This window comes from Hippocampus bargibanti, linkage group LG12 (genome assembly GCF_051943395.1).
Source record: "Hippocampus bargibanti isolate YZ-2025 linkage group LG12, ASM5194339v1, whole genome shotgun sequence".
NCBI lineage: Eukaryota > Metazoa > Chordata > Actinopteri > Syngnathiformes > Syngnathidae > Hippocampus > Hippocampus bargibanti.
The window spans coordinates 3,803,437-3,830,836 of NC_142745.1; the positions used below are offsets into that span (position 1 = coordinate 3,803,437).

The window sequence follows — 27,400 nt, forward strand, 5'->3', positions numbered from 1 at the left end:
GGCCACTTCAGAATAGTCCAATGTTTTATTATCTCATTGTGTGTGTGTGTGTGTGTGTGTGTGTGTGTGTGTGTGCGTGTGTGTGTGTGCGTGTGCGTGTGTGTGTGTGTGTGTGTGTGTATGTGTGTGTGTGTGTGTGTGTGTGTGCGTGCGCGTGTGTGTGTTTGTATTTGTGTGTGTTAAGCATATGTCAGTAGGTGCTTCACAACATGTGCTAATGATTATGCTTAACGTTACTTCGAACATAGATTTGCATACATATTTGTCAAAGACTTGAGAAACGGAGTTTATGTGGTGGCATGCAATGAAATGCCTGTTCCAAAGTATCCATGGCAACTGAAAGTAGTGACAGTAAGATATGAGCTCTCCAGAGAATTTGGAAAAGACAAAGAGAAGAACTTGCATGTAAAAGCATACCGAAATCGTATACAGAGTATGAGAGTGAGATTTCATGACAAAGTGCAAGGGGGGGGCCTGACTGCTGGTTGGTATTCCTGAAGCTTATAGCCACAGCGCTGATGGTGCAGAGTGGACATCACATTGGAATTTCAATTGGGATGAGACAGCTTTACTGCTTCGGAGGCTGAGCTCGAGCTTTTGTGTACACGTTGTTCTACCACCTCTCGATCAAAATGCCAGAGGATGGTATCTAATGCCGTATATCATGATAGTGATCCGCAGAGATCCCTTAGGGAGCCGCATAGCAGAGAGATGAATTTCATTGAATGCTTTGCGAGGGAAAGAGTGAAAAAAAGGTCAGATAATATGTTTGTTTCAGCCTACTGCACAGACCGCCCCATCTAAAAATATGTACCCGATATATTCACTTGATCCTGATGACTGACATGCAAATTGCAAAATAACCTTGTTGACTGCATTCCATTGAGAGATGAAAATGAAGAATGCTACTAAGAATTTTCCGATTGAAGCTTTCTCCCGAAGCAGTTTGTATGTATGATTAACATGACTTATTTCAGCAACTACATTAGAAACTAATGAATCAACCGATACTAAACGAAAACCAGGGAGCTAAATACAAGCAACTGACGTAGCACAGACCTCCGGGACAAATACAAGTGACTGGAGGGAGTTTATTTATTGACACAAGGAACTGGGATGGTGAGAGTTGTTGTTGTCATAAACCAAATAGCAAGAAAATCAGGAAACAAAATAAATCTTTGTGCTTAAAATGTTGAATCTTTTCTTCGATTTCAACATCTTTGTCCTGCTTGATGTGTTAGGCGTTGAATAATAAAATCCTCATTATATAGAGATTTACAATTTCCAGCAGTTAAGTGTCCGAAGATTTTTTTTTACATACCCATCCTGGTCATTGCTCTGAGGTAACGGTGGTGCGTGTGTGAAGTTTCCTCTCTTCACTTCTATTTTTTATTTATCTGGCTATCTAGCTGGCTATCTCTCTTCCTGGCTGGTTGCCTGGCTGGCCACCTAGCTAGATATATAATTGCTGTCTATTAGCTATCTAGCTAGCTAGCAGGCTATCTAGCTAGCGATCTAACTGGCTAGATAGCTAGCTAGCTAGCTAGCTTTCTATCTATTTGAGTTATACAGTGAACACTGGTGCGTTTGGCTGCCGCTGCTCAACCACAGGAAAAAACTGATCCTGTGACTGTAAATTGACCTTGAGAGTTTTGGAAGGAACTTATAAATGAAATGTATTATTATTATTATTATTATTATTATTATTAAATCTAATCAACATAGTCACCACACATCTACAGTGTGGCAAAAAACACAACACTTTGAATTCTTACCTATTCCCTCTCGGGTAAAAATGATATCAGGCACCCCGGGCTTTAATAAATTATATCACAATGACTGAAATGTAAATCATTGTTCGTCATAAGTGATGTCATAAGTGTCCCTGAAGCAAGTAGAGCTGATTATGAATATAATATAGTTCGATCGTTGACTGTATCAGGTTTAAAATAATATAATATAATAAAAATTGTGGACTATGGACATCATTCCTAAACTTCTCCAGATGAGGAGCTTCTGGTACCAGTATTCTCTTTTTTTCTCCAAAGTAAAAAAATCCCTCTCATCGACTAACTCAATGAGGAAACAGCTGGATTGTTACGTAAAGCACAATCGGGACAAAATAGCCCTGAGCTCTTTTGAAGAATGTGAAACAAGATTAGCGAGGTAGAATTTCCATTCTCTTGGTGCAATTTAGAGCTAAGTTCCATTGATCATCAATGATCAGTGTTCATTCATCTTATCAGGGCTAAAGAACTCCAAGGCTGTTGATCCCCGCTTGAACAAATTTCAATTCCTGAATAATTTATTAATGCCCGGCAGTCAAATTGCATATCAATAATGTAGAGGTGCTCTGTAAAATGTTGATACAAAACACCCTCACCTCATTCATGGTCAAAGACCTGCTGAGATATGTTCTATGCTTGGTCCCACATGATCTAGTGGTGGCTTGAGCCAGCAATTCAAAGTGCATCAGGTAACTCTGTATTGCCTTTGATAATTTTTAGATGTTATTTTTGTGGGAATGGGTGGCTTGGAAGGTCATTTTATACTGAGTCAGATGAAATCATGTCAAAAGACAAATATGAAAAAAAATCACCCTGAAAATTAAAGTGATCACAGTTGTGGAAAGGAATTAAAGAAGTGCCCAAAGAGAAAAAAAAGATAATTTTTTTTGGATTTATATGTACAGTACTGAAACTTGCCTGTAGTGCAATTCCTATTTTTACAGAGGCAGGTCATTTTGCAAAAAATAAGCTTACAAATATCACCATGTACTATCTTTGTGACTGCTTTATTTCCAGTACAGGTATATGATAGTTGTCCATGTTAAGCGCTTTGCTATAGTCATGATCTGGTTGGCGCCCAACGGGTAGCGTTGTCAGCCCTGCCTGCAGCATCGCAGGTGCTGGTCATTACAATCAGTGACAGTCAAAAGGACTCCCGGCACGACCATTCGGCGTCGGGTCATTGTATGCAATTGTGTGCATTGTGTATGCATTGTATGCTGTGCATGTGTTTGTTTCATCTTAGCAGACTTTTACTCTCTGTTTTTCTTTTGATTCTTTGTATTGTTCTGTTCAAATGATTTTAACGTTCCTGTTGACTTTATTTTAATACAACTTCTCAAATACAACCTTCTGCTCCCTCCTGCCTGCTTTTTGGGATCCACAACCACCATGCAAACAGTGACCGCTATAGCTTTAGCTGTTGTTAAAGTGCTATATAAATCAAAATGTACTGCATTGTATTGTACTGTATTACATGATAGCATAGTGATGACCATTTGACTCCCAAGATTACTGAATGATCTCAATCTGATATTTGGACCTGAGCCAATCACACATGTAGGACAAATTAGAGAACCAATGGCTACATTCCATCTGGGTCAGCATCTTTTATTCACTGGGCACGCGTACACAGTTACATGCCATCCTAAACCCGGGGGCCCTGTGGAGACCCGCTCTGCCACAGCGAAATGGCCCACCATTTTGTTCTGTTTTGAAAATGAGCCGGGGGGGGGGGCTTCCCTTTGCTGTCTATCCCAGTGCGTGTGTGCGTGTGTGTGTGTGTGTGTGTTCAGATGATATCAGCTTGCTGTTGGGAGATTCACAGTGCTTTATCAATGTTCACATGAAGACACATGTGACCCGAAGCACATAGTGTAATATATTCACATACAATGTGGTGATACGAAGTGATACACGGTCCAAGAAAGGAAAACAAAATCTAAAAAGCATTGTATTCAGCGGCTGCAAGTGTTTTTAAAATGATGAACTCCACATGACCCCATTTCCGGTGCACGCTGCGCTGTGATGCATCATGCACAACATGATTTGACAAATGAACAAAGCCACATGGGGAAACTGCTTGTTTCAAATGATTCCAAATTAGTCGTCAGAACAGAACCCTAGAATGCACAGCATCAGGGTACACATGTGCAGAACTGGAGTTGTACTATCAAAGACAATGATACAGAGATTTGATTCATACAGTGGAAAAAAAAAACATATTTGTTGTTTTCGGTATAGGTTGAGGCAGACGTGTAAGTATGTGGCATCACACAACAGGATGCTTCTCATATTTTCGCCACTTTATCTAACCAGAGATGAAAAAAAGACTCAGTCGTAGCAGCAAACCGTAAAATAAAAGCACTGTAATAAACACAAGTGCACACTGAACGAGTGATAAGTGCAATTATTTCTTTATGCTTCAAAACGAACACTGCGCCGAAATGCAGCTCTATCTCAGCCCTTGGTTTTCCAGCATTTGACGTGAAGCGGCAATAGAGCAACTAGGCAGAGAGAGAAATGGAGAGGGTGAGAGACAGGGGATGTGGTTGCTATAGAAACCATCTGGTGGGTCTGAAGTGTTTCTCCCTGGCATTCATTCTCTCTCTCCCTCTCTCTCTCTCTCTCTCTCTCTCTCTCTCTCTCTCTCTCTCTCTCTCTCTCTCTCTCTCTCTTCCCTTTTCCTCTCCATTCCTCTCATATCTGCTCATCTCCTTCTAAATTTGCCTTGTTATACTTCCTGGTCTCTTGAACTCACTTCTCTTCTTGCAAAAAGAAAAGAAAAAGAAAAAAAAACAGAGTGTTGAACGTTAATGCGGCATGTTCCCGTCTTTCATCCCTTTGGCTGCTATTCCGCATTTTCATTGTTGTGTGCTAACAGTCCCATCTGCTGGATTTGGATTCTTACCCTTGTTTAAACGACACCCAAGGACAATGACGCCAGGCCAAGAATTTGCTAAAAATGATGAAGAAAGAAATGAAAAAAATAAAAAAGATTGGTATTTAATAGCCACCATGTTTAAAAGATTGACGTCATCGTCAATCATTAATTTAGCTGCAAGAAAAAGTGGTTTCTAACAGATTCAAAGGACAACCGACGTCTTCGGACGAGTTGTGTCCATAATTTGTAAAATGGCTTCAAATGACTTCTACTGAGCGTATTTTACAAAGATTCCACCACATATAGCTATATTTTACGTTTTAAGACTCGTGCTGAATATTCCGGAAGTCTTGTTTTTGAGTTGGTGACGAGTCCGTACGCGACGTCACTGAAGCCAAAAAAAGGACACATTGTAGCAGTCCTTCCATCACGTCAATGTATTTGAAAAATCTGAAAACCTTGTGTTGCACCAAAAAGCAGCCATAAGAGGGCGACCAAGCTCCACGGAAGGAAACAGGCTGATTCATTCCTCACAGGAGCTTGGTCGCCATTTTCTGCCTCTCTTTTTGGTCATACATTTCCCCCCAATGTTGCTTCAAAATGGCATGGAATACATTCTTTAATCGATTGCAAACATGTATGCTTTCCTCTTCAGAACTATATTCATAACTGGATGTGTAACAAGAAAGCATCTTCTCAGAATCTGAAGCCATTGTTTTGATTCTCCAGCAATGCAAGACGTCTTGGCGTGACGTCACGAACTGGGGGCGGGACTTTCTGAAAATGCCCAATTCGCAGCTCAATTTTTGGCAGATTTTGGGCACTTTAAGTCATTTTTATTGGTGTTTTGCATTTGAATAAAAATCTTATGCTAAAAATATCATACTGCGTGTTTTGGGTATTTTAGATGCTATAAAACGTTTTTCTGATGTCAGTTATGAAACAAAAAAGTGATGTCGGTTGTCCTTTAACATCAATTAATGTCCAAATAAATGATGGCAAGCTTCTAAGAAACATTCCGCAATATTTTAACGTTGCTGCCTGTTTGTGAGTTGTCACCTTTGCCTGATGAGTGGGAAAATATTAGATTCAAATGCCTTAGGTCAGAGAAGGTGGGAAGGAAGCCCACGATCGCGTAAGTCGACAAGGTTGGAATGTTTCACTCCCGATGCTTCACCTGAAATGCGCCCGACGAGTATTTGATTTGTCATACCAGATTCAGGCTCCGGCGTCGTCACATCTGATTGCAAGATGGGGGTTAAATAAAATGCATTCAGGTGCACTGGATCGGGATGACAGTACTGACAGAACTGCTGTGACGGCTTCAAACTCTGCTAAAACACAAGTTTGTCATTCCTGAAAATTCATTGGGAGACAAAATTATCAGACTGATGGTTAATAAAACTTCAGTGGGAACCCCGGTGGAAGTAATTAATTCGGTGTGGTGTGTAATTGCAAAAGCTTCTCCAGCTGAGATGGCCTCCCAGACTAATTTCACATTGACGTCTGGCCAGCCGAAAGTGAGCAGGAGGATATATTGCGTTTCTGTGACCTTTCCTAGAGCCACATAACAGCCATAAATGAAGCTCCATCAATAAGCTGTCTTTGATCTTTTACACAGAACACAGTGAAGATGACGTGGTGTGTGATTTTTACACAGAGAACAGGTTTTCTGTCGTTAAACAATTCAAATGAGAGACCTGATCTTGCTCAATATTACTTCACATACTTCACATGCACCGGCATATAAGGCGCAGAGTCATCTTTGGAAGAAAATCAAGACTTTTGGACACCGGAAAAAACGGTGTAACAGGGGTGTCAAATTAATTTCACATCATGGGCCACATATGGCCTCAGTAGGTGTCAAGTGGGCCGGACCATTAAAATATATATGCTATAAATAACCAAAATACCGAAACTTGTTGAAAACACACCAAGTACAAAGGTTGCCCACGAATTTCTTGAAAAAAATATCACGTGGTTCATTTTTCATTGAAAATTCTACACTCCTTTATGTACTTTTCTCCGTTTGGATCATGACATTTTGGCCATTGAGGGTGTTGAAACCGCGGTTGAAAAAGCACCACTCTGCCCCTAGTGGACAATCCTTAAATTGCACTTCATTAAAAAATATGAATTCTGTGTCGTTCGTCCATTTTGTCCACTTTTAAATTATCCTGCGGGCCTGATCAAACCTCCTTGGGGGCCGGTTCCGGCCCGCGGACCGTATGTTTGACACCCCTGCGGTATAAGGTGCATGGTCCTCTTTTGAAAAAATTGAAGGCTTTTAGGTATGCTTTATAGTGCGGAAAATCCAGTAAATAGGATGAGCAAACAACAGTCGTCTTGTTGGATGAGATGTTATATAGCACAGGTGTCAAAATCAAGGCCCGCGGGCCAAATCCGGCCCGCCACATCATTTTTTTCGGCCCGCGAAAGCAAATCAAACTTGTTAAATTCCATGATGATTGCTAAAATCTGAGCCAAAATTTCATATTTTTGGATGTCAACCACAATAAAAGTCATTATTCTTGACTTCAGATTTGAAAACGAGTTATTCATTAATTTGCTGTGTGCTCTATATGTAATATTTGAAACGATTTAAACATTCTAATGGGTTCCCCAAATTCATAACGGCCCTCGAGAGGAAACCATAACTACAATGTGGCCCGCGGCAAAAAATGACTTTGACACCCCTCTTATATAGACTTTAATTTAGATTTTAAAAAAATGACCGCAATATTTCCAGATAAGCCAATGCAGCCTGATAAAGAGTCGTCCCTGAAGTGTGCAATCTCCCCTCCCGTGCGAGGTCGGACCGGCTGTTGCTGCAGTAAGCCTCTATGCGCCGTCATGGTTGACTGCTGTCTTGGAAGGAGGGACCATATTGGTGGGATCACGTTGTCACGCCACATAGTGAAAAGACGAAGGGGATGGGGGGGGGGGGTTCATTAGAGATGGTGATGGTATCAAGTTAGGGTTCTTGGAAAAGGGTTCCGCGAGCAAATCCACCGCAGCAGCCATCGAGCTCAAGATGTATCTGTTACCATGGTAGCGGGCCTGAGCAGCCCCTTTCGTGATTGTCAATAGGAGGAAGAGAGCGAGACAAGCAATATGCTAGTCTGGCCCGCAGTTGCAACCGAAAGACGCGCTTGCGTTGGACGTGTTCGCGTCCACCCGTACGGACGCGTTCCCTGAGCACATCACGGCAGTCCCCGTTTAAGATGCCGCACACTGACATCGGTTCGTCACACGACATGAATCATTTAGATTTGGAAATGTCACGTCTCATCAGTGTTTCGCATGCTTCGGTGCTTCCTTTGCACCATTGCGAGAATTGGGAACCGAATGCAGCACTTGATTGAAGAGGCTAGCTGAGATTGGCCAATGCAAACACACGTTTTATGGCTATTGATCCGAGCCGTTCACAACGCCGCAGATTGAAATGTAAGTCAAAACAACATCGCCGGAGTATGTTTTAAAGTCCTTTTTATTGGTTGTTCATTTTCATCCCATTTTCGGTACCGCCCAATCGTTTGGATGAACGGGATGATACCTTCTCACAGTGGAAAACGCTGATTTAACCTTCCTCGGCCGCCTAGTATACAATCTCAAGTGAACCGTACAAGCAACACATCTCAAAAGTCTGCCAGGTTACACTCTTGTGTTTCACCTCATCATATAAAACTAAACTTTTCTGTTTTTTTTGCTACTCTTGTAAACATGAAAAAAAAAAAAATCCATCGCATCATTTATTAACTCATTCACTGCCAGATGTGTGAGAAAATGTGTCCGCTCCAGTGCCAGGGTTTTTGTCAATGTCACTTGAATTCCAAGACCCACAAAATATTAAGTTTTAGGACTACATAAACATTCAATCCAGCGTTAAAAAGACAAAAAGGGTTAATTCCTCAATTACAGTAAAGTCTCGTTATATCGATATCGGATATATCGATAGTCCCGGTTATATCGATACTATTTCTATGCACGCACGGAGAAAATTACATGCAAACAGGGTCGGATATATCGATAGTCCCGGTTATATCGATATTTTTTCGGACTCCCTTGAATATCGATATAACGAGACTTTACTGTATATCGATCTGGAGTTATATGAGCTTGAAATGAGGGTGGCTGTCCAAAATCCAATGCAATACACACATTGATTTATATAGCGCTTTAACAACAGCTGAAGCTGGAACAAAGCGCTAACGTAGACAAAAGGCAAATACTTCCCCCTGGTGGAAGGGAAAAAAACATCGCCAGAGGCCACGGCCAGCGCTTTATCGACACGCAAACATGAAAAAACAAAACCCAAACAAACTCGGGAATGGCGCTCTACATATTTTCAATTTCCGAAGGCATTTGTGAATGGCAGTGAATGAGTTAAACAGTAAATTGTTCCTTCTCCTCTTTATTACAAGATATTAGGCCACTGTACAAATAAGAGTGAATGATACAGTGCAGTATTAGGACTGCTGCTTGAGGTTTGTCATTCAAAGCTGTTTCACGAGGTGCTTCAATAGCCTACACACAAGTTTCAGAAGTTCTGCTGCTGGGCATGCAGGATTTTTTTTTTGTTTGCCATGCATGAGTTTGTATTTTAAATGTGAGCCCTAACGAAAGAAGATAAAAAAAATCCTTTAGGACTTAATGGAAAAGCACAAAAAAAAGAACAATTTGTCCGGTGCAGCACAGTATATACCTCATGAGGGTTGGCACACGCACAATGATGCACAATGTAATATAAATAGTTTATCAATAGGGTGTGTATACAGTCATATCAACCAATCCAGGTGAAAGCTCGGAAAGCTTACACATGTAGGTTGAAGGGGGTATATCATAAATAAATAATGTCATCTGCAAAATAGGGAGGGGGGAATGAATAAATTAAAGAGGTAACAATGACAATTAAATTGCGGAGGGGGAAAAAAATCCAACAAACACCAGGTGTAAATTCACATCAAAACACGTTTCTTTTCCCAAAACAAAAATAAATAAAATATCAAACGTGTGCAAGAAAATGTATTCAGTATGTACAAATGTATAGAATGCGATATATAATTTTAACAGTTACAGCAGAAATATGTGCTTTTGTTTCTGGGACATATGTCTTCTTGTGCCGGTCCCAAGCCCGGATAAATACAGAGGGATGTGTCAGGAAGGGCATCCGACGTAAAAACGTGCGGATCAAACCTCTAAAGATGGAGGACACTGATTTGCTGTGGCGACCCTTTGAGGGGAAAAGCCGAAAGGAAAAGAAGAAGAAGTTTCTATTTAATCATTTCTGCATCATCTCCCTGATTTTCTTCTCCTTCACTCACCGCACCCCCCACCCCTACTCCATCTTTCCCGTTATTGGATTTATGGCAAAACCCCTTCTGCTCGGGTGTGTGTGCTAGTGAGGTCCACCTGGGGGTCTCTTTTGCTGCCGGTGTGTGTGCATCACCCAAAAGGTCATGACTGCCTTGGAGAGGAGGATGTGTGGAAGTGTTGCTTACTGCCACACGAAACAAAGTGCGTATGTACAATGTCTTTGGATTATAACTGGTAAATATCATCATTTAAAATCAAGAGTGTCTTTACGGTTGGGGCGGGGGTCATTTCTAAGCATCCGCCGGGGTCTTCTCTGTTCCATTTTTCATCGCATCGTCATTCCCAGCCTCATCCTCGATCACAACTGCAGATGACAAGGGGGGGAGGTGTGTTAATGAAGAGGCTTAAGTATCTGTCTGACTGACAAATGAAAGCTCATTATGTTTGTGCCAAGTGGGTCGTAAACGCAAGCAAAACGTCAATAATCATTTGAGTGAATGCACGATGCACCTTTGCTTAAATGTGATGCGGGAGGACACGCAAACAAATGCATACATGATGAATTGTCTCCCACTATACTGTACATGCAAGTGCAATGTTGTCGTTGTGCAGCATATCGAGTGCGCATGTGTGTGCGTGGCAGCACAATGCACGAACTCACGCGTTGGGATTCACCATCGAGAATGTAACACATACGTAGAGCCTCTTTAGATTCGTTATACTAAAGGGAATTAAGTCAGCTTTGTCATAAATCATTCATCCAGGTGGGGAGGGGGGTCAATTCGCATTTTAAAAGCATTGCGCCATTGACTTCTGTTGCATTGCCAAAAGCAAATGAAAAAAATAAATGAAAGTAAAAAGTAACAAACTAATCTTTAGGGAGAAATATTGTGAGACACACATTAAAGCAATATGACGTAGTCAACACAACACCCACGCTAAGCCATTTAATTCGGTTATCAAAAAAATAAAACGTACCCCGTTTGCTCCGGCCTATTTGTCCCAGCTTGGGCGGGCGTTTATTTTGCGAGCCGTTGAAGAAGTTATTGGTGTCCTGAAGGCGACAGGTGAAGGAAAGGTGTCCCTCGTCGTCACCCTCGTTTCCATAATGATTCATTTTCTCTTCGTTGAAAGGTAGAATTTCCGACATTTCCAAATGCGTCTTTGAGCATAAAAAACAACGCCGAATCAAACAACAAAATGTCGTCTGCAAAAAAAAACAAAGAAAAAAATTCAAGGGAACAACAAGAAAAATAAATAAAAAGACACGCACGACGCAGATGGGTTCAAGCCCTTTGTTGTTTAGCCACGACACACGTGTCTCAGAAATAAGACACCGTGGAAATGTCCTCAAACAATCCAATTGTGCAATTTGGGTAACATCATTGGAAATTCCGTATTCTTCTTTTCCCACAATCCTCTCCGTCGGCTGTAGTCTCAAAAGAAAGATGATTAGTGATGGAGAATCTTGGTGGTTGCGCCCACTGCACAGAGTCGCTGGCACGGAAAATGTGAGGGAGAGATGCAAATAGAGGAGCGATGCAAAACGCGGATCCCGGGGAGACCTGGTGAGGGAGCTGTTTGATTGAGGAGAGGAAGGGGGGAATCACTGGTGCGAAACAACAAAAAAAACACTACACAACACACACTAACACGAATGACACACAAGCAACGTGCATTGAGAAAGGATAGTGGGTGCAATTGCTTTGTGGGGAAATCCACTTGACACGCCACCACTGGACGAGGCAGGGATGTCAAAGCTTTAGTTTACCGTTGTACTGTTTATTTGCACAGCTGTAGGTGAAGGCTCCGGCCAGTAGGTTGCAGTCTCGGTGTGATTTGACATTTGGCCTCTTAGCGCACTTGTTTTTCCAACCATTCCATACTCGTGATGGGAATTCCGGTTCTTTTTCGAGGGCCGGTTCTTTTAGTCCGGCGCACTAACAAAAGCCGGCTCTTTTAGCTCCCAAATGGATCCTCAATATTTTTGTGAATTAAATTAATTTACTTCCAAAAATAGTGCAAAATTATATGTAAAACGAATTACTAATGTTACAAAACGTACATACTATAGATTTCTACAATTTTATATGGCTTTATTTATACTGTAATCTATTCTTCTGAAAATAAAACATGGAGTATGACAAAAAAAAGTACAAAAACAAAGACCCATCTCAAAACACGACACAAAAAGGGTGCAATCTTGTAATTGTGCAAAATTGTATATTCCTAAGCTTTTAACTATTTACAGTAAAACAACGTACATAAGGTTTGATGATCACACAGCAAATATTAAATTAAAATTTATAAAACAAAAAGAAAGAGAATCTGTTTTGTATTGTACATTTCTTAACCATTATCACAATACGTCCAACATAGGCCTGGTGGTCTGCGTATTTGAGATGAGAAGTGAGAAGCAATACAATGATGAGCAGGATTCATCGTCACCCACCATGAAGACAGTTGGATCGGAAAATCGTGTTTTTAGCAATGTTAGTCATGCCAGCACGTAGATGCACAAACATAAACGCTCAAGGTCAACTGACGAGACTGCATCTAGTTCCCATTTACATAATGATCGAGCAGCGTCACGTTGGTGTTATGCTAGACAGAATGTTTGCTTTTGACATCTGTGTGAACCATCTGTGTTGTTCCTATGAATTGATGCTGCTGAGTCACTTTCCACATTTTTGGAAGGGATATTCATTTCTTGGACCTCTGGACCTCTGCACCGTGAGGCAGACATATTAACAGTTAGAGTCTAACCATTGTCCCACTGTATACTGTATTAATCTGTGTCAGCATTGTTGATGATTACAAAGAAATCATTAACTCATTCACTGCCAGACATGCAAAAATGTATCCACTTCAGTGCCAGGGTTTTTGTCATTTTCACTCAAATTGCAGGACCCACAGAATATTGAGTTTTAGGACCATACAAACATTCAATGAAGCATAAGAAAATTTTGTCTTTCATCAGAAAAAAAGAGTTCATTCCTAAGTTATATGTGTCTGAAGTTATCTGAGCTTGAAATGGGGACGGCTGTACAAAAGGCAAATGCTGCCCCCTCGTGTAAGGGAAAAAAAACATCGCCAGATGTCTGACCAGCGCTTTATCAGCCCCCCCCATGTAAGAAAACCCACAACTCAATGAAATTCAGCAATGGCGCTCCACGTCATATTTTCAATGCTCGAATAAATTCGGAAATGGCAATGAATGAGTTAAAATAAATCTCTTCACATTGAACGATTTTGTGTGAAGATTTCAGCTCTTTGCGTCTCATCCGCTTGACAAAATGTTTCGGTCACGAGAAGTTGCTCTCAATTTCAAAAGGTTGGTTATCCCTACTTGACATCATTTCTTTGACCTTTCCTGGAAATTAGCCAGTTTTAAGTGAGGGTGGGTGTTTTTCAAACAAATCAGACTGCTAACATGTTTCTCATGTGTTGCTTGACATCCCAGTAGGTGATTGGCTGTGACTGACCCTCTCCCTATTCCCACGTGCCAGTGTTTTATTGACATTTAAAACCTGGCCTGTGTCACACACCCATGAGAAGATAACCTCGCTTGCACTGACACGGGAAGCTGGAGAATGGATGAAGTTAAATACGCGAAAGAGTTGATGGACAGCGAGGACACGGGGTCGAGATATTTGACCAAGGAAACGGTGAAAAAGCTCATCCATCGCTCTCAGGAGGCAAAGAAGAAAGCGTACTGCCCTTACAGCAAATTCAGAGTGGGAGCAGCTCTCTTGACCGTCGACAACTACGTGTTTACAGGTAGCGTATTATGTGTGTGTTAAGTTGTGTCTATAATTTGTAAAATGGCTTCAAATGACTTCTACTGAGCGTATTTTACAAAGATTCCACCGCATATAGCTATATTTTACATTTTAAGACTCGCGCTGAATATTGCGGAAGTCTTGTTTTCGAGTTGGGGACGAGTCCTCACGTCACGTCACGGAAGGAACGCCCCTGACCGAGAAAGGACACATTGTAGTAGTCCTTTCATTCACGTCAATGCATTTTGCGGTACTTTGTTTGGTCTGAAAACTTGGTGTTGATCCATGTTGATGGCGAAATTAGAAGGAAAACACATAAATAACGCGATGGTGAATCCTTGTGTGTTGCACCAAGACTTCTATTTGAGATTCACAGAGACAATTTCCACTGAGCTTTGTCGCCATCTTCTGCCTTTTTTTGGGTACTGTGAGTACTAAAGAGTTTGTCACTACATTTCTCTCCAAATGCATCAAAATGACAGGACAAAAATCTTTAATCAATTGCAAACATGTATGCTTTCCTCTTCAGAACTATTTGAATCATATTCATAACTGGATGAGTAACAAGAAAGCATCTTCTCCGAATCTGAAGCCATTGTTTTGTGCAGTTTCAGCACACTTTAAGTTACACAAGTTAAGTGTTATTGGTGTTTTGCATTTGACTAAAAATATCATATTGCGTGTTTTGGGTACTTTAGATGCTATAAAACGTTTTTCTGATGTCAGTTAGCTAACAAAAAAAGTGATGTCGGTTGTCCTTTAAGTTTTTGCTGTTATTTGTCAGAACTGTGATAAGCAAAATGAATTTAAATAAAATACATTTGCCTCAGTAGACCCCTCCATATGCAAACATTTTTATATTCCAGTGAACCGCCACGACCATTCCGTTTTGAATGACTGATTATGGAGTCATCCTCCACCAGCAACAAAGGTCACCCGGACGGAAATTTTCAATCATTATCAACAGTTTAGTTTGTGTTGAGGGGTCTGTGTAAAGCTTTAAGCTATTGGTGTGTGGTGCGCTTGGCAAAATCTTTGTGAAAAGGGGGGCCGTGAGTGCTGAGAGTGCAAAGGCTGTTTGAGTCCCAAACACAGCGAGTTCACGGCACCAGCTGTTCTGTCTATGGGGTCGATTTGTGTTGAAATGGACAGACAATGAACCCGCTGATTGTGACATCATCAATGAGAGCACAGACTACCGTGATTTTTATCGACCTTTATGGATTCATAAAATACAAGAAATAAATGCATATACTGTACTATCTTGATACTTGTTACAGCTTCAGCTGTTGTGAAAGCACCATTTAAATCAATTTGTGTTGTATTATGTTTCTAATTGTATTATGTTTCTAATTGAAACATAAACTTTATCATAACCAGAAATAATAGCTAACTATTCATGTTGTTAGGTAGCTGGAATTTTTCCAGAAGCGAAACGTTCCAGGTGGTCAGAGACACGGCGCCACTGTTCTGTTTGAATTTGAACAAGAGAAGTTAGCGATTGTGCCAGTTTCAGAAGGTCCCGCCCCCAGTTCGTGACGTCACACCAAGACGTCTTGCATTGGTGGAGAATCAAAACAATGGCTTCAGATTCAGAGAATATGATTTCTTTTTCCACATCCAGGTATGAATATGATTCAAATAGTTCTGAAGAGGACAGCATATATGTTTGCAATCAATTAAATAATTTATTCCGTGCCATTATGAGGCAACATTGGGGGGAAAAGTTTCAGCGAAAAAGAGGCACGAAATGGCGACCTCCTGTGGCCACCTTCATTTCCACAGGCTGATAAATTCCTTCCATGGAGCTTGGACGCCCTCATCTGGCGGCTTTTGGGTGCAACACGAGGTCCCCAGACCAAACAAGTACAGCAAAATACATTGACGTGATGGAAGGACCGCTACAATGCCTCTTTTTTTTTCAGTCAGGGGCGTTCCTTTCGTGACGTCACATACTGACTCGTCACCAACTCAAAAACAAGACTTCCTGAATATTCAGTGTGAGTTTTAAAACGTAAAATATCGCTGTATGCGGTGGAATCTTATTAAAATACGCGCAGTAGAAGTCATTTGAAGCCATTTTACAAATGATGGACAAATCTTGACGTCGGTTGTCCTTTAATCAACACGGTGTATATGTTTCCCATGCAGGATGTAACGTGGAGAATGCATGTTACAACCTGGGCATATGCGCTGAGAGGAATGCCATTTCAAAAGCAGTGTCTGAAGGCTACACCGAATTCAAGGCTATCGCAATTGCCAGGTAGGTTTATGGCTAATTATCAGGAAATCAAAACATAAAAAAAAACACATCCATGATCACTCAGACAAGTGGCACCACTGATTTGCTTAAAAACATGACTTGAGTCCTCCAAGTGCAGTTTATGACCCCTTTGAGGCTATAAGAGAATCCCTGAAGCCAAGGGAAATGTTTAATACTAACCTGTTTTCTTGTATGACGCTTGCTTGTTTGTGTAGTGACATGAGTGACCAATTTATCTCTCCGTGCGGTGGCTGCAGGCAGTTCATGAGAGAGGTACTTACTGAGCACTCACTGGACATTACATTAGATACATCTGCACCACTCTAGGGTTGACGTTGATTGAAACAAAGGCGTGAGGACGGTTGTGGAGAGTACATAATGGCATAAATATGCCCTATCATGGCAATTCAATGTCGTACGTTATGTGTCTCTCAGTTCGGATCCGGCTGGGACGTTTACATGTCAAAACCTGACGAATCGTACATAAAGATGAGCGTCAACCAGCTGCTGCCGGCTTCATTCGGGCCCGAAGACCTGGTCATGAAAAAAGTACTGGACATCTCCAATGAGGACTGAAATTGCTAATTGCTGTCACTTTCAGTTGTTGGCAGGTTGAAATTGAGTCCGCAAGGCTTTGTCAACACTACGCTGCGATTGATTGCTGGATCGGTTCTTGTATTTTACTGCAGCTGATGTATATGCTGTAAAATGTATGCTGTGTTAATTGCTCAACTGAAGTTGTTTGACTGGTAATGGTGCTGGTTTATTAACTCATTCACTGCCATTCCCGAAATTCTTCGGGAATTGAAAATATGACGTGGAGCGCCATGTCCCAATTTGTTCAGGTTTTGGGTTTTCTTGCTGTGGGGGTGCCGATAAAGCGCTGGTCAGACCTCTGGCAATGTTTTTCCCTCCCAAGAGGGGGAAGCCTTTGTCTTTTGTACAGCCGCCCCCATTTCAAGCTCAGATAACTCCAGACCCATATAACTTGGGAATTAACTCTTTTTTTTCTCATGAAAGACGAGAGTCTAAGGTTTCTTACGCTGTTGAATGTTTATGTAGTCCTAAAAGTCAATATTCTGTGGATCCTGGAATTTGAGTGAAAATGACAAAAACCCTGGCACCGGAGTGGACAGTATTTTTGCACATCGTTTGGCAGTGAATGAGTTAAATATGATGATTAGTCTACTATCAGCAAATTTCTTCACTGTGGGACACATAAAGGAGTTCTTTTTCTCATTCTTATTAGTAAGCACACTAAATCATGTATATTCCCCAAAAAACATTTATTGTTGAATGGGAATAAAATTACCTCAAAATTAGATGCACATACTTTCATAAATAAACTTTTCAAACAAACTCTTCTCATTATATCGTCAAATGTCATAAAAGACAAAGACTAAGTCTTGAGCTGCAAATGATTTCATCATATCGTTAAAAAAGATGGTGAAACGACAACTTATTAGTGCAAGTTCACTAAACGCTTATGCCTGGCAGACGACGTCCAGAGTTCATGCATTTAAAATAAAAAACATGGAACCGTTTGTATAGATCAGGCTTCAAAATGTCAACTGGTTTAATGATCTGTTATAGGCTGTGCCTACCTGTGGTACAGTTGTGATTAGTAGTTGACCCATGGATCATCATATCCGTCATAAAAATTGAATCCAATTTGAGCGTTTTTTAATATCGTGATAGTGTGCCATGACGATTCTGTTCTTTGCCCGGAATAGTAAAACAATTGAGCACATGATTAGAATGGCGTTCTGCCAAGTGACTTTTTTTTGGGTACTACTGTCCTGTAGGTGATTCCCCTTTGTGGTCCGTGAGCACCCTCTCGTGGTATGGAAGAATCATTGAATTAAAAATGCAAACTGCATCCTGTGACATAGTTAAAATGGCTTCCAAATGTTTCGATTGATACTTGAATGACCAACGTTGCTGTATTTTAGCGCTGGTCAAGATAGTGGTTCAAGAACAAGTGTATGTCATTCCTGCACCAGATGTTAATTGGTAGATTTTGACAGTAACACCAGTGCAATGAAGTTATAGGAACGTAGTCGTTCTGGTGTGTGTGCCCTTGTCATTCGAATTGTATCCTTGTCTTACAAGTGAGGACAAATCGTGCACTACTACGATATGAAATAAATGCTCGTACCACAGTAGTAAAAGGTTTTCCCGGTATACATCTTCGCTGTTGAACCATTTAGTTACAAATGCAAATAAATAACACATTGGTTATCATCGGCCTCCATAAAAATAAAAGCATCCTAAATCCAGGAAACAAATAATCACCACGCCAGCTGTGGAGAGGCACAAACTCTTCTGCAGTTACCTTGAAAAGAAAGCAAGAGCATAAAGGGTGAGCACGACGTGGTTGTTGCAGGTCTCAGCTCTCCGTTGGGATGTTCTCAGCGGCATTGAGGGAAGGCCAGGAAGGTACCTGCCATCTGGGCAGAGTACCTTCCATTAACCTTTCCATCCATAGCCCCAAACGGTCAAGCTTGTGGTGCACCTCTATGCTTGTGGCTCTAGAGGAGCCTCTCTTGGACCTCGGCCCATCATCTCTGGAACGAGACCGTGAGCTCGAACGAGACCTGGATCGTGACTTTCTCCTGTTTTCAAAAGACAAAGACGACTCGGAGACTGATGAGGCGTCGCTCAGGTCGTCTCCCGTGAAGACAGGTCTGAAGTGGCAAAAGTATTTCTTGTAGCCGTTCAGAGCCAAAACATGGCCGGAATAGTTTGACGAGTCTTCCTCCTCATCAAAGCGACTTCCACGGCAGGATGTGCCCGAGCACGAGCGGAGGAGTGAAGGCATCCAGTGAAGATGCTTGTCAGCGTTGAGAAAGGAGAAGTGGATAGTCTGAGTCCTTTAGTGGGAGAAAGTTGAACACATTCAAGCAAATACGACATTCTGCACTGTGGGGTTACAGTGCAATACATTCAATAAATAGACTGACGCCAACAAAGAACAAATGTTAGATAACTTAGAATTCCCGAAGTGCACAGAAAGATTTCCACCACTTACCCGGAGAAAGAAAAGACCTCTTTGGCAAATTTGCACAACAAGGCGTTCTTGGAGGCGTTGGTGAGCACCAGAACAACATTGATGTGGCCTGGCCGCAACTTCACTAAGTTACTTGTGTACGTGATGTTGGTCAGCTCTGTGACCTCCACAAAATCCTTCTTGGGTGGGCGGCTTCATGGACCGAGGACAAGAAGTAAGTACAAGAAAGATTATTTGGATGGTAGCAGCACGGTGAAGTCTTCAGTTGCGCACTGTTTTATTACAAATTGCTAAATTTATCAAAGAATAGGTGGAAGGGTCATTAATGAGAAATGTCTCAATGGAGGCATCAGGTTCTGAGCTTGAATCATTTTTAATGAAGAGCAAAAGAATTCAGAAAATAAAAATAAACCTTTTAACTCATTTGCTTCCATTCCGAATTTATTTGGGAATTGAAAACAGTGACATTGAGCGTCATTCCTGAATTGTTTGGGGTTATTTTTTTGGGGCGGGGTGGTGTAAAGCACTGGTCAGACCTCTGGCAATATTTTCCCTTCCGCAAGGGGGCAGCATTTGTTGTTTTTCCATGTTAGAAATTTGTTTCAGCTTCAGCTGTTGTTATAGCGCTATATACATCAATATCTATGTATTGTATTGTATTTTGGACAGCCGCCCATATTTCAGGCTCATCTAACTCCAGACCTATACAACTTAGGAATTAACTCTTTCTTTTCTGTTTCTAACGCTGTATTGAATGTCTATGTAGTCCTAAAACTCAATATTTTGTTGGTCCTGCAATTTGAGTGAAAACGACTAAAACCCTGGCACTGGAGTGGACACGTTTTTGCACATCATCTGGCAGTAAATGAGTTAAAAGTCTAGATAAATTGAGTGGAAAACAAAACTTCCAGATGTAGTGCTCATAATATGTGACCATGGTTACCTGGAGGTAGAGGATTGACTTGATGGATCATCACTCCTTTCAGGTTCCTCCTTTGGTACTGGTTTCTGGGGTTTGTTCTCTCCAGGTTCACTAAAATCAACAACAACAAAAAAAAAAAAACAACAATCAAGAAATGAATAGAAAAGGAAATCCTTAATATCAACAAAAACAGTAGTCCTTTAACATAGCTGCTAACTATGTGGGAGAAACCTTCCTTACTCACCTGAAGGCTTGAATGATGACTGTCCCAAAAAAAATGAAAAGGGCCGAGAACATCAATGACAGGATGGGCATCATCTTTTGCCTTGAAAGAAGACACATCACATTTTGATTGGCTGGGCATGACAAAATAATATTATCTTTAAGACTGAAAAAGGTCAGACCATGCTGATCTTTCATGATATTGTATGTTAATATTGAAAAAATTAACATTTTAACTTCGAGCATACCCGTTTCTTGCTGTTTTCATGACAATGTGGAACTTAATTCAGTGACTGCTAGACAATGTGCAAAAATGTGTCCACTGCAGTGCCAGGGTTTTTGTCATTTTCACTCAAATTGCAGAACCCGCACCATATTTCCCATTTTGGGACTATTAAAAGCTTTCTGATTCTGATTAGGACATTGAATTTTAGGACTACATAAACATTAAATGCAGCGTGAGAAACCTTAGACCACAGGTGTCAAAGTCAAGGCCCGGGGGCCAAATCCGGCCCGCCACATATTTTTTTTCGGCCCGCGGTAGCAAATCAAACTTGTGAACTTGTCCATTATACTTGCTAAAATCCTAACCAAAATGTCATATTTTTGGATGTAAACCACAATAAGTCATTTTTATTGACTTCAGATTTGAAAACTAGTTATTCATTATTTTATTTAGCGCTCTGTATGTAATATATGGAGGGGATTAAACATTCTAATTGTTCGGTTTAAATTCTTGTTTCTTTCCTGGTTCGGTGTTCAAAGAAGTTCGGTGATAAAAATATCAGTAACGACGATAGATGGTGAACAAAAAAACTACTTTATTCTAATGAGACAGAAAAAGCACTTCTCGTCTCGGTAGAAGCGAAGACATGAGCACACGGACAAAGATAGGAAACAAAGAGAGCGAGCTCCCGCTCTGACAAGTTTTTGAATGTCCACAGCAGTGATCTGTTGTCCAATCAGCTACGGACAACTCAGTGTTGGGAGGGTCTTAGATTGAAGTTGGAGTCGTTGCTTCTTTGCAACGACTATTGAACTAATAAGATTGATAATGCTATTAGACTGAAATTAAACGTGCAATAATCATAATGTGTACTAAGCTAAACATGAAATAACCTAATATGTTTACTAATGTGCATAAAACACTCTATCACTAATGGCTTCCCCAAATTCATAACGGCCCTCGGGAGGAAACCATATCTACAATGTGGCCCGCGGCAAAAAACGACTTTGACACCCCTGCCTTAGACTCTCTTCTTTCATCAGAAAGAATTAATTCCTAAGTTATATGGGTCTGGAGTTATCTAAGTTTGAAATGGAGGCGGCTGTACAAAAGGCAAATGCTGCCCCCTTGTGGGATGGAAAAAACATTGCCAGATTGCTGAACAGCACTTTATCGGCCGAAACAAATTCGGGAATGGAGCTTCATGTCATGCGTTTTAATTAAAATTCGGAAATGGCAGTGAATGAGTTAAAGAACATGATGAAAACATGTCCCTTACCAGTTTGAATAGAGAAGTTCATTGTAAATTTGATGGAAGTGATCACAGGCAGCATTCAGCCACTCAATCAGGAACATCTAAACAGAGATTGAGCATTTAAAACGGCTATCAGTTTCATGAACAATGCTCTGCGGTGTATCTTACCGGCGCCATTTCATTGTTGAGCTCTGGCAATGTAGCATCTGATATTAAATAAGTTGGATCCTTCTGAACGAGATCCAGATGTTCCATAAGGCGAGACTTGTCTTCTTCGCTTCCGTTCCATCCGCCAATCACAGAGCGGTACAGCACCTTGCCTGCCGGGCTCCGCCTCTCAAGAATAACCACCTGTTAGCGGTGGAGAAAAACACATTTTTAACAAATGTTAAATTGCACTTACAATGACAACTTTCTCCTCACAAGGTCAGTCTTGACATAGAAACTTTTAAAGGACAACCGACGTCTCCGGACAAGTTGTATCCATAATTTGTAAAATGGCTTCAAATGACTTCTCCTGAGCGTATTTTACAAAGATTCCACCGCATATAGCTATATTTTCTGTTTTAAGACTCGCGCTGAATAATCAGGAAGTCTTGTTTTTGAGTTAGTGACGAGTCCGTACGTGACGTCACTAAAGGACCGCCCCATGACCGTAAAAAAGACGCATTGTAGCGGTCCTTCCATCACGTCAATGTATTTTGCTGTACTTGTTTGTTCTGGGGACCACGTGTTGCACCCAAAAGCCACCAGAAGGCCAGAAGAGGGCGTCCAAGCGCCATATAAGGAATTCATCAGCCTGTGGAGGTCGCCATTTTGTGCCTCTTTTTTTTGGTGAGATATTTCTCCCCAATGTTGCCTGAAAATGGCACAAATAAATTCTTTAATCGATTGCAAACATGTATGCTTTCCTCTTCAGTACTATTTGAATCATATTCATACCTGGATGTGTAACAAGAAAGCATATTCTCCGAATCCGAAGCCATTGTTTTGATTCACTAGCAATGCAAGACATCTTGGTGTGATGTCACAAACTGGGGGCGGGACTTTCTGAAAATGCCCAATTCGCAGCTCATTTTTTTTGCAGATTTTGGACATTGAAGTCATTTTTATTGGTGTTTTGCATTTGACTAAAAATATCATACTGCGTGTTTTGGGTATTTTAGATGCTATAAAAGGTTTTTTTGATGTCAGTTAGGAAACAAAAAAGTGACGTCGGTTGTCCTTTAAATAAATTTGTCATGAATGTTATTCTTAATGATGCAAACAAAAAGAGTCATGCGTATGCGTGTGTATGTGTGTGTGTGTTTAACACTGACCTGGGGAGAGATGACAGCCTGGTTGGGAAGCAGAGCCTGGCAGAGAGGCTGTTGGCGCTGCTGGTAAACGTACACAAACCGTAGCACCTCTTTCCTGTTGAACATGGCGAAGTCCAAGAAGGCCTTATTTTGGGCAAGAAAAGCTTTGTCGTCATCGGTGATGAGTAGCACGCAATACCTGGAAGAAAAAAAACGGTCTCGTTTCATTCACTTTTCTTTATGTGGGAACTCAAAGCGACTTTCAAGTCTTACTTCCTCCGTCTGTGAAACTGCTTGATGGGGCACAGTTCATCAAATAGCTGCTGGTTGACCAGACGGGGAAATTTTAGGAATTTATTGTTGGAGACAAACGCATCCATAATCTTCCAATTCAGTCCTTCAGCCTGGAACACAAAAGAAGTGGAACACAAATTTTTCAGACCAAACAAAGTACCACAAAATGCATTATGTGTCCTTTCTCGGTCAGGGGCGTTCCTTCCGTGACGTCAGGACTCGTCACCAACTCAAAAACAAGACTTCCTGAATATTCAGCGTGAATCTTAACACTTAAAATATAGCTATATGCGGTGGAATCTTTGTAAAATACGCTCAGTAGAAATCATTTGAAGCAATTTTACAAATTATGGACACAACTTGTCCGGACACAACTTGTCCGGTGGCGTCAGTTGTCCTTTAATGCAAAGTCCCAAATGAGTCATGTATTTTTGCATTTGATGCCTAAAATCCCATTATTTCCAAAAGGGCCAACATAATCGATGGGAAGTGATTTTTTTAAAACCAACTTGATTAAATTAATATAACCCAGAGTTCTACATGTGTGGAAAGTACCTGAATGATGTCCACTGGGTTTTTGGTGTCCTCCTTAAAGAGCAGCATGACGGGGTTGTATGAGTTTATGTTGAACTGGCGCAGGAGTTCAACGTTGTGTGTTTCACCCTGGTCGACGTAGCCAAAATGAACGTAGTCTCTGAAGGCGAATGCTGTTAACTGGAGAGCACAAGGAGGAAACCACGTGCATTGATTGGGATGTATTTTCAAAACGGACAGAGACCAAAATTTCTAGTATGAACTGGCTCTCAAATACTTTTAACACAAAAAATATATATGTTGCTGCAAAAAAAAGCCTGCATAGTGCATACACAAATCTTCTATTACTGTACTGGTAATACCTCTTAGGCACAGGTGTCAAAGTCAAGGCCCGCGGGCCAAATCCGGCCCGCCACATCATTTTTTTCGGCCCGCGAAAGGAAATCAAACTTGTTAAATTCCATGATGATTGCTAAAATCCGAGCCAAAATTTCATATTTTTGGATGTCAACCACATAAAAAGTCATTATTCTTGACTTCAGATTTGAAAACGAGTTATTCATTAATTGTGCTCTATATGTAATACTTGAAGGGATTTAAACATTCTCATGGGTTCCCCAAATTCATAACGGCCCTCGAGAGGAAACCATAACTACAATGTGTCCCGGAGTAAACCCAAAAACAAGCCTCACCTTGTAGACAATGGGAACGTTGAATTCTTTGTCAAACAAAAGAACATTGGGCTTATTTCCAACATGCCAGCTGTCCAGAAATTGCTGGTAGTTGTCATCGGTAATCTGTAAGAAGAAATATTATAATAATAATCATAATAGTGATGATTTGGAAGGAACAAGAATTCCACCCGATGGCAGTGATAAGTAATTTCATCATTTGGGAATATTTCCACAACATCTCAGCAGAATTTCCAAAATCCATGTGCATTTTGTACTCCATTGCAGCCTTGATAGAAAGTTCTCTCTATTTGTGGGTTTTTCACCTTTTCCACCAAATTCTGAGGAAGAAGGTCCTCAATGAACTGTCGCAGGTGATCTCGGACGATAGCCTGATGGAAGAACGACACTCTGCCATTCACCAGTCCGATGATAGACGGAGCGCGGTGAACTCCCAATTGGTTCGCTAGACGAGGCTCATAACCCAGGTCCACAATGCCGATGCCCACACCTGAACACATGAAGTGAAGCTTTATCTCACACAACAACGTTTGAATGGGCTTATTATTTTTTTTCCCCCACCTTTGCGGTGGCAATCATGTGATCAACTGTTGCAACACTATTTATAATTCAAGTTATGCTAATAGCCAGCACCGAAAACATCAAGTTCATGTAAGGGATGGAAAAGATGTGGTATCATGACATTGGCATTCGTCTGACTGACCCAGTGGCTCAAGTTCCTGCACGGTCGCCTTCCACACAGGCTCTATGTGGATGCACGCAAAGCACCATTCAGAGATTACTTTGATGAGGTAGGGCCTCTTGTGGCTTTCTGGAAGGACATCGCTGTTAAACTGAGCGTGGTGAAGAAAGTATTTGCTGTCTGCAAAGTCCCTGAACCTGGACAACAAAGACATGATATTGGAAACCCTCATTGGAGCACCCCGAAGAGATGATAAAAAAAACCTAGACATGTGTTACCTGGGGAAATGAAAGAAAGACTCATCAAAGTAGAAGCCATTTTGGAAATGTTGCCTCCGTGACTGGTCGTTGGGCTCGTTTTCATCTGTCTGCCCATAGCGGTCAAAGTTGGCTCTTCGCTCCTCATTCGACAAAATCTGTGTGCAAAACACGAGTAATACATGTTAATTACATCCTCCCGTTTATTTTTTCTGTCACGGGGCAGATAAGAAGTTCCAGGAAGAATCAATACAGAAGTGAATGGCCTTCACTAGTAGAAAAAAATGAGGAGGGGTTCTCTAAATTACATTTAAGGGGAAAAAGTGTAGTTTGGATTTCAAATACATCTTTTCTTACACACCCCATCTATAAATATCATAGGCATTTGATCCAAATGGATGTCTGACCAAAAATCAATAGTAATCAATTGTTTCCCAGAATCTAAGAAGGCATTGTAATTAGCAGTCATCTGCAAGAGCTCTTTTAGAGCTCTGCTTTTTGGGACTATAATGTGGTGTCTGTTATCTTTCATGGGGACTGTTTTCTGTTTTTTGGACACGATAAGAGTTGAATGAAAGAAACAGTGTTTAATGTTTACACCTTATCGGCAGCATGCTTGTACTGTACCTGTTTTTAATTTTGTGTTGTATTATTTTTCTTTTATCACAAATGGTCTACAATGTGCGTTGTTACAGCAGCAGCAATTGTAAAAGTGACATAGTGTATACGTAAAGATGTCTTGCATAGTTTTCAAATACTACACCTCATATGACTTTGAAACCTTGATGAACATATCTTCAGCAATGGGGTTTTTATTCTTATCCGGATGCCTGGGGGAAACACCGGAAATTAGAAATCGTGAAATAAGAACATGTTGAAATTGATGTTGGAATGACAATCACAGACGTTCAGCTGTCATTCAGTAGCACATACACGATAGATGCAGATTACTCACCATTCCTTAGCAAGGTTCTTATATGCCTTTTTGACTTCGGCTTGGGTCGCACTCCTGCTAACACCCAGGACTTTATAGGGGTCGTAACTAGAGGTTGTTTCCACCGGACTCTGAGTAAAAACTAGCAAGAAGATGGCGAGCGCCAGTGGGCATGGCCCAGGCTGTCGGCTGTTTCTTCCAGTAGCCATGGTTTGTCACTCTACGACTACGCTAACAAGTAATGGCTTGAAAGCAACTCTCGCCATACACAAAGCAAAGCGATAACATTAAATTCACCCTTTACTCCTTCGAGATGACGGAATTAAGGGACATTCCGGATATTCAAAAGACGTCGGTTATTATTTTTTCCGGCTACAGTAAGGGTTTACATGAGTAAGTCGCGTCAAATGGGGTTCCGGTTATTCATGTCAGAGTAAAATGCAAATTTCCTGAAACGTAATTATGGCATAAAGGTAAAGAGCTTTGTGTTTTCTATTTAATTGATCCCAATAAACCTATTCCCACCCATATTCCGTGATATATATCTAGGTAACTGCTGACAATGTCATTCACTGTCACTGGACAAGCATAAAGGCCTCTGACATATTATATTTTGCTCTGCATTGCTTCCTCAACATGCACCATTTATTTTTAGAAAACCAACACAGCAAAACAGCTAATAACAAACAGTAGTACGGCGGGTTAATTTAATATGAACGACTTAGTTAACACAATTAATTTACAAAATTACGTTTTAGATACCAAATACAATTTTAAAAAATAATTGCTCAGTCTCAAGCACATAAAATCCAACGATGAGGGTAAAACGGTTGATGTATTTCCAAGCAAATGAATGAGGCAGTGATGAGATAAAATATTGTTCCATTTTCCACATCCAACGTGGCGGTGACGTTCACGTACACCTATGGGTAAAATGCGTAGTTGGTCTTTCAATGGTCTTTTTCAATTGTAGTTGGTCTGCCTCGTTTTGATTTCGTTTTTTTTTAAAGACAAGAATGGGATCTTGTAATTATACACACAT

At 40.9% G+C, this 27,400-nt stretch overlaps 3 protein-coding genes across 3 annotated transcripts; 1 reads left to right on the forward strand and 2 right to left on the reverse strand.

The window, feature by feature from the left end:
* Positions 1-8,149: 8,149 nt before the first annotated feature.
* On the reverse strand, positions 8,150-17,775 carry LOC148890020 (calcium/calmodulin-dependent protein kinase II inhibitor 2-like). The gene is made up of 3 exons (XM_089009705.1): positions 17,637-17,775; positions 10,966-11,194; positions 8,150-10,351 (listed from the first exon to the last, which is right to left on the reverse strand). Exons 1-3 carry the CDS (start codon positions 17,667-17,669, stop codon positions 10,278-10,280), a joined length of 336 nt encoding a protein of 111 aa, XP_088865831.1. The 5' UTR covers positions 17,670-17,775; the 3' UTR covers positions 8,150-10,277.
* Positions 13,557-16,752, forward strand: cdab (cytidine deaminase b). Its single transcript, XM_089009704.1, has 4 exons — positions 13,557-13,767; positions 15,921-16,032; positions 16,248-16,305; positions 16,468-16,752. Exons 1-4 carry the CDS (start codon positions 13,581-13,583, stop codon positions 16,606-16,608), a joined length of 498 nt encoding a protein of 165 aa, XP_088865830.1. The 5' UTR covers positions 13,557-13,580; the 3' UTR covers positions 16,609-16,752.
* Positions 17,300-26,570, reverse strand: LOC148890022 (dnaJ homolog subfamily C member 16-like). Its single transcript, XM_089009697.1, has 15 exons — positions 26,380-26,570; positions 26,188-26,254; positions 25,446-25,582; positions 25,189-25,364; positions 24,791-24,975; positions 24,486-24,590; positions 23,815-23,973; positions 23,239-23,369; positions 22,987-23,164; positions 21,836-22,018; positions 21,692-21,768; positions 20,209-20,289; positions 19,986-20,075; positions 19,064-19,234; positions 17,300-18,905 (listed from the first exon to the last, which is right to left on the reverse strand). Exons 1-15 carry the CDS (start codon positions 26,565-26,567, stop codon positions 18,422-18,424), a joined length of 2,412 nt encoding a protein of 803 aa, XP_088865823.1. The 5' UTR covers positions 26,568-26,570; the 3' UTR covers positions 17,300-18,421.
* Positions 26,571-27,400: the final 830 nt, after the last annotated feature.

Excerpts from the sequence above, each read along its gene's own strand:
- cdab (XM_089009704.1), top strand. The coding sequence starts at position 13,581 with ATGGATGAAGTTAAATACGCGAAAGAGTTGATGGACAGCGAGGACACG. Across the intron at positions 16,033-16,247 it reads AAGGCTATCGCAATTGCCAG|TGACATGAGTGACCAATTTA; the intron begins GTAGGTTTATGG and ends TTGTTTGTGTAG. Across the intron at positions 16,306-16,467 it reads GCAGGCAGTTCATGAGAGAG|TTCGGATCCGGCTGGGACGT; the intron begins GTACTTACTGAG and ends TGTGTCTCTCAG.
- LOC148890020 (XM_089009705.1), bottom strand. The coding sequence starts at position 17,669 with ATGGGTCAACTACTAATCACAACTGTACCACAG. Across the intron at positions 11,195-17,636 it reads TAATCACAACTGTACCACAG|ACGACATTTTGTTGTTTGAT; the intron begins GTAGGCACAGCC and ends TTTTTTTTGCAG. Across the intron at positions 10,352-10,965 it reads AATAGGCCGGAGCAAACGGG|TTGTGATCGAGGATGAGGCT; the intron begins GTACGTTTTATT and ends TGTCATCTGCAG.
- LOC148890022 (XM_089009697.1), bottom strand. The coding sequence starts at position 26,567 with ATGGCTACTGGAAGAAACAGCCGACAGCCTGGGCCATGCCCACTGGCG. Across the intron at positions 23,974-24,485 it reads ACGTTCCCATTGTCTACAAG|TTAACAGCATTCGCCTTCAG; the intron begins GTGAGGCTTGTT and ends TGTGCTCTCCAG. Across the intron at positions 20,290-21,691 it reads GAACTTCTCTATTCAAACTG|GCAAAAGATGATGCCCATCC; the intron begins GTAAGGGACATG and ends TCTTCTTTCAAG.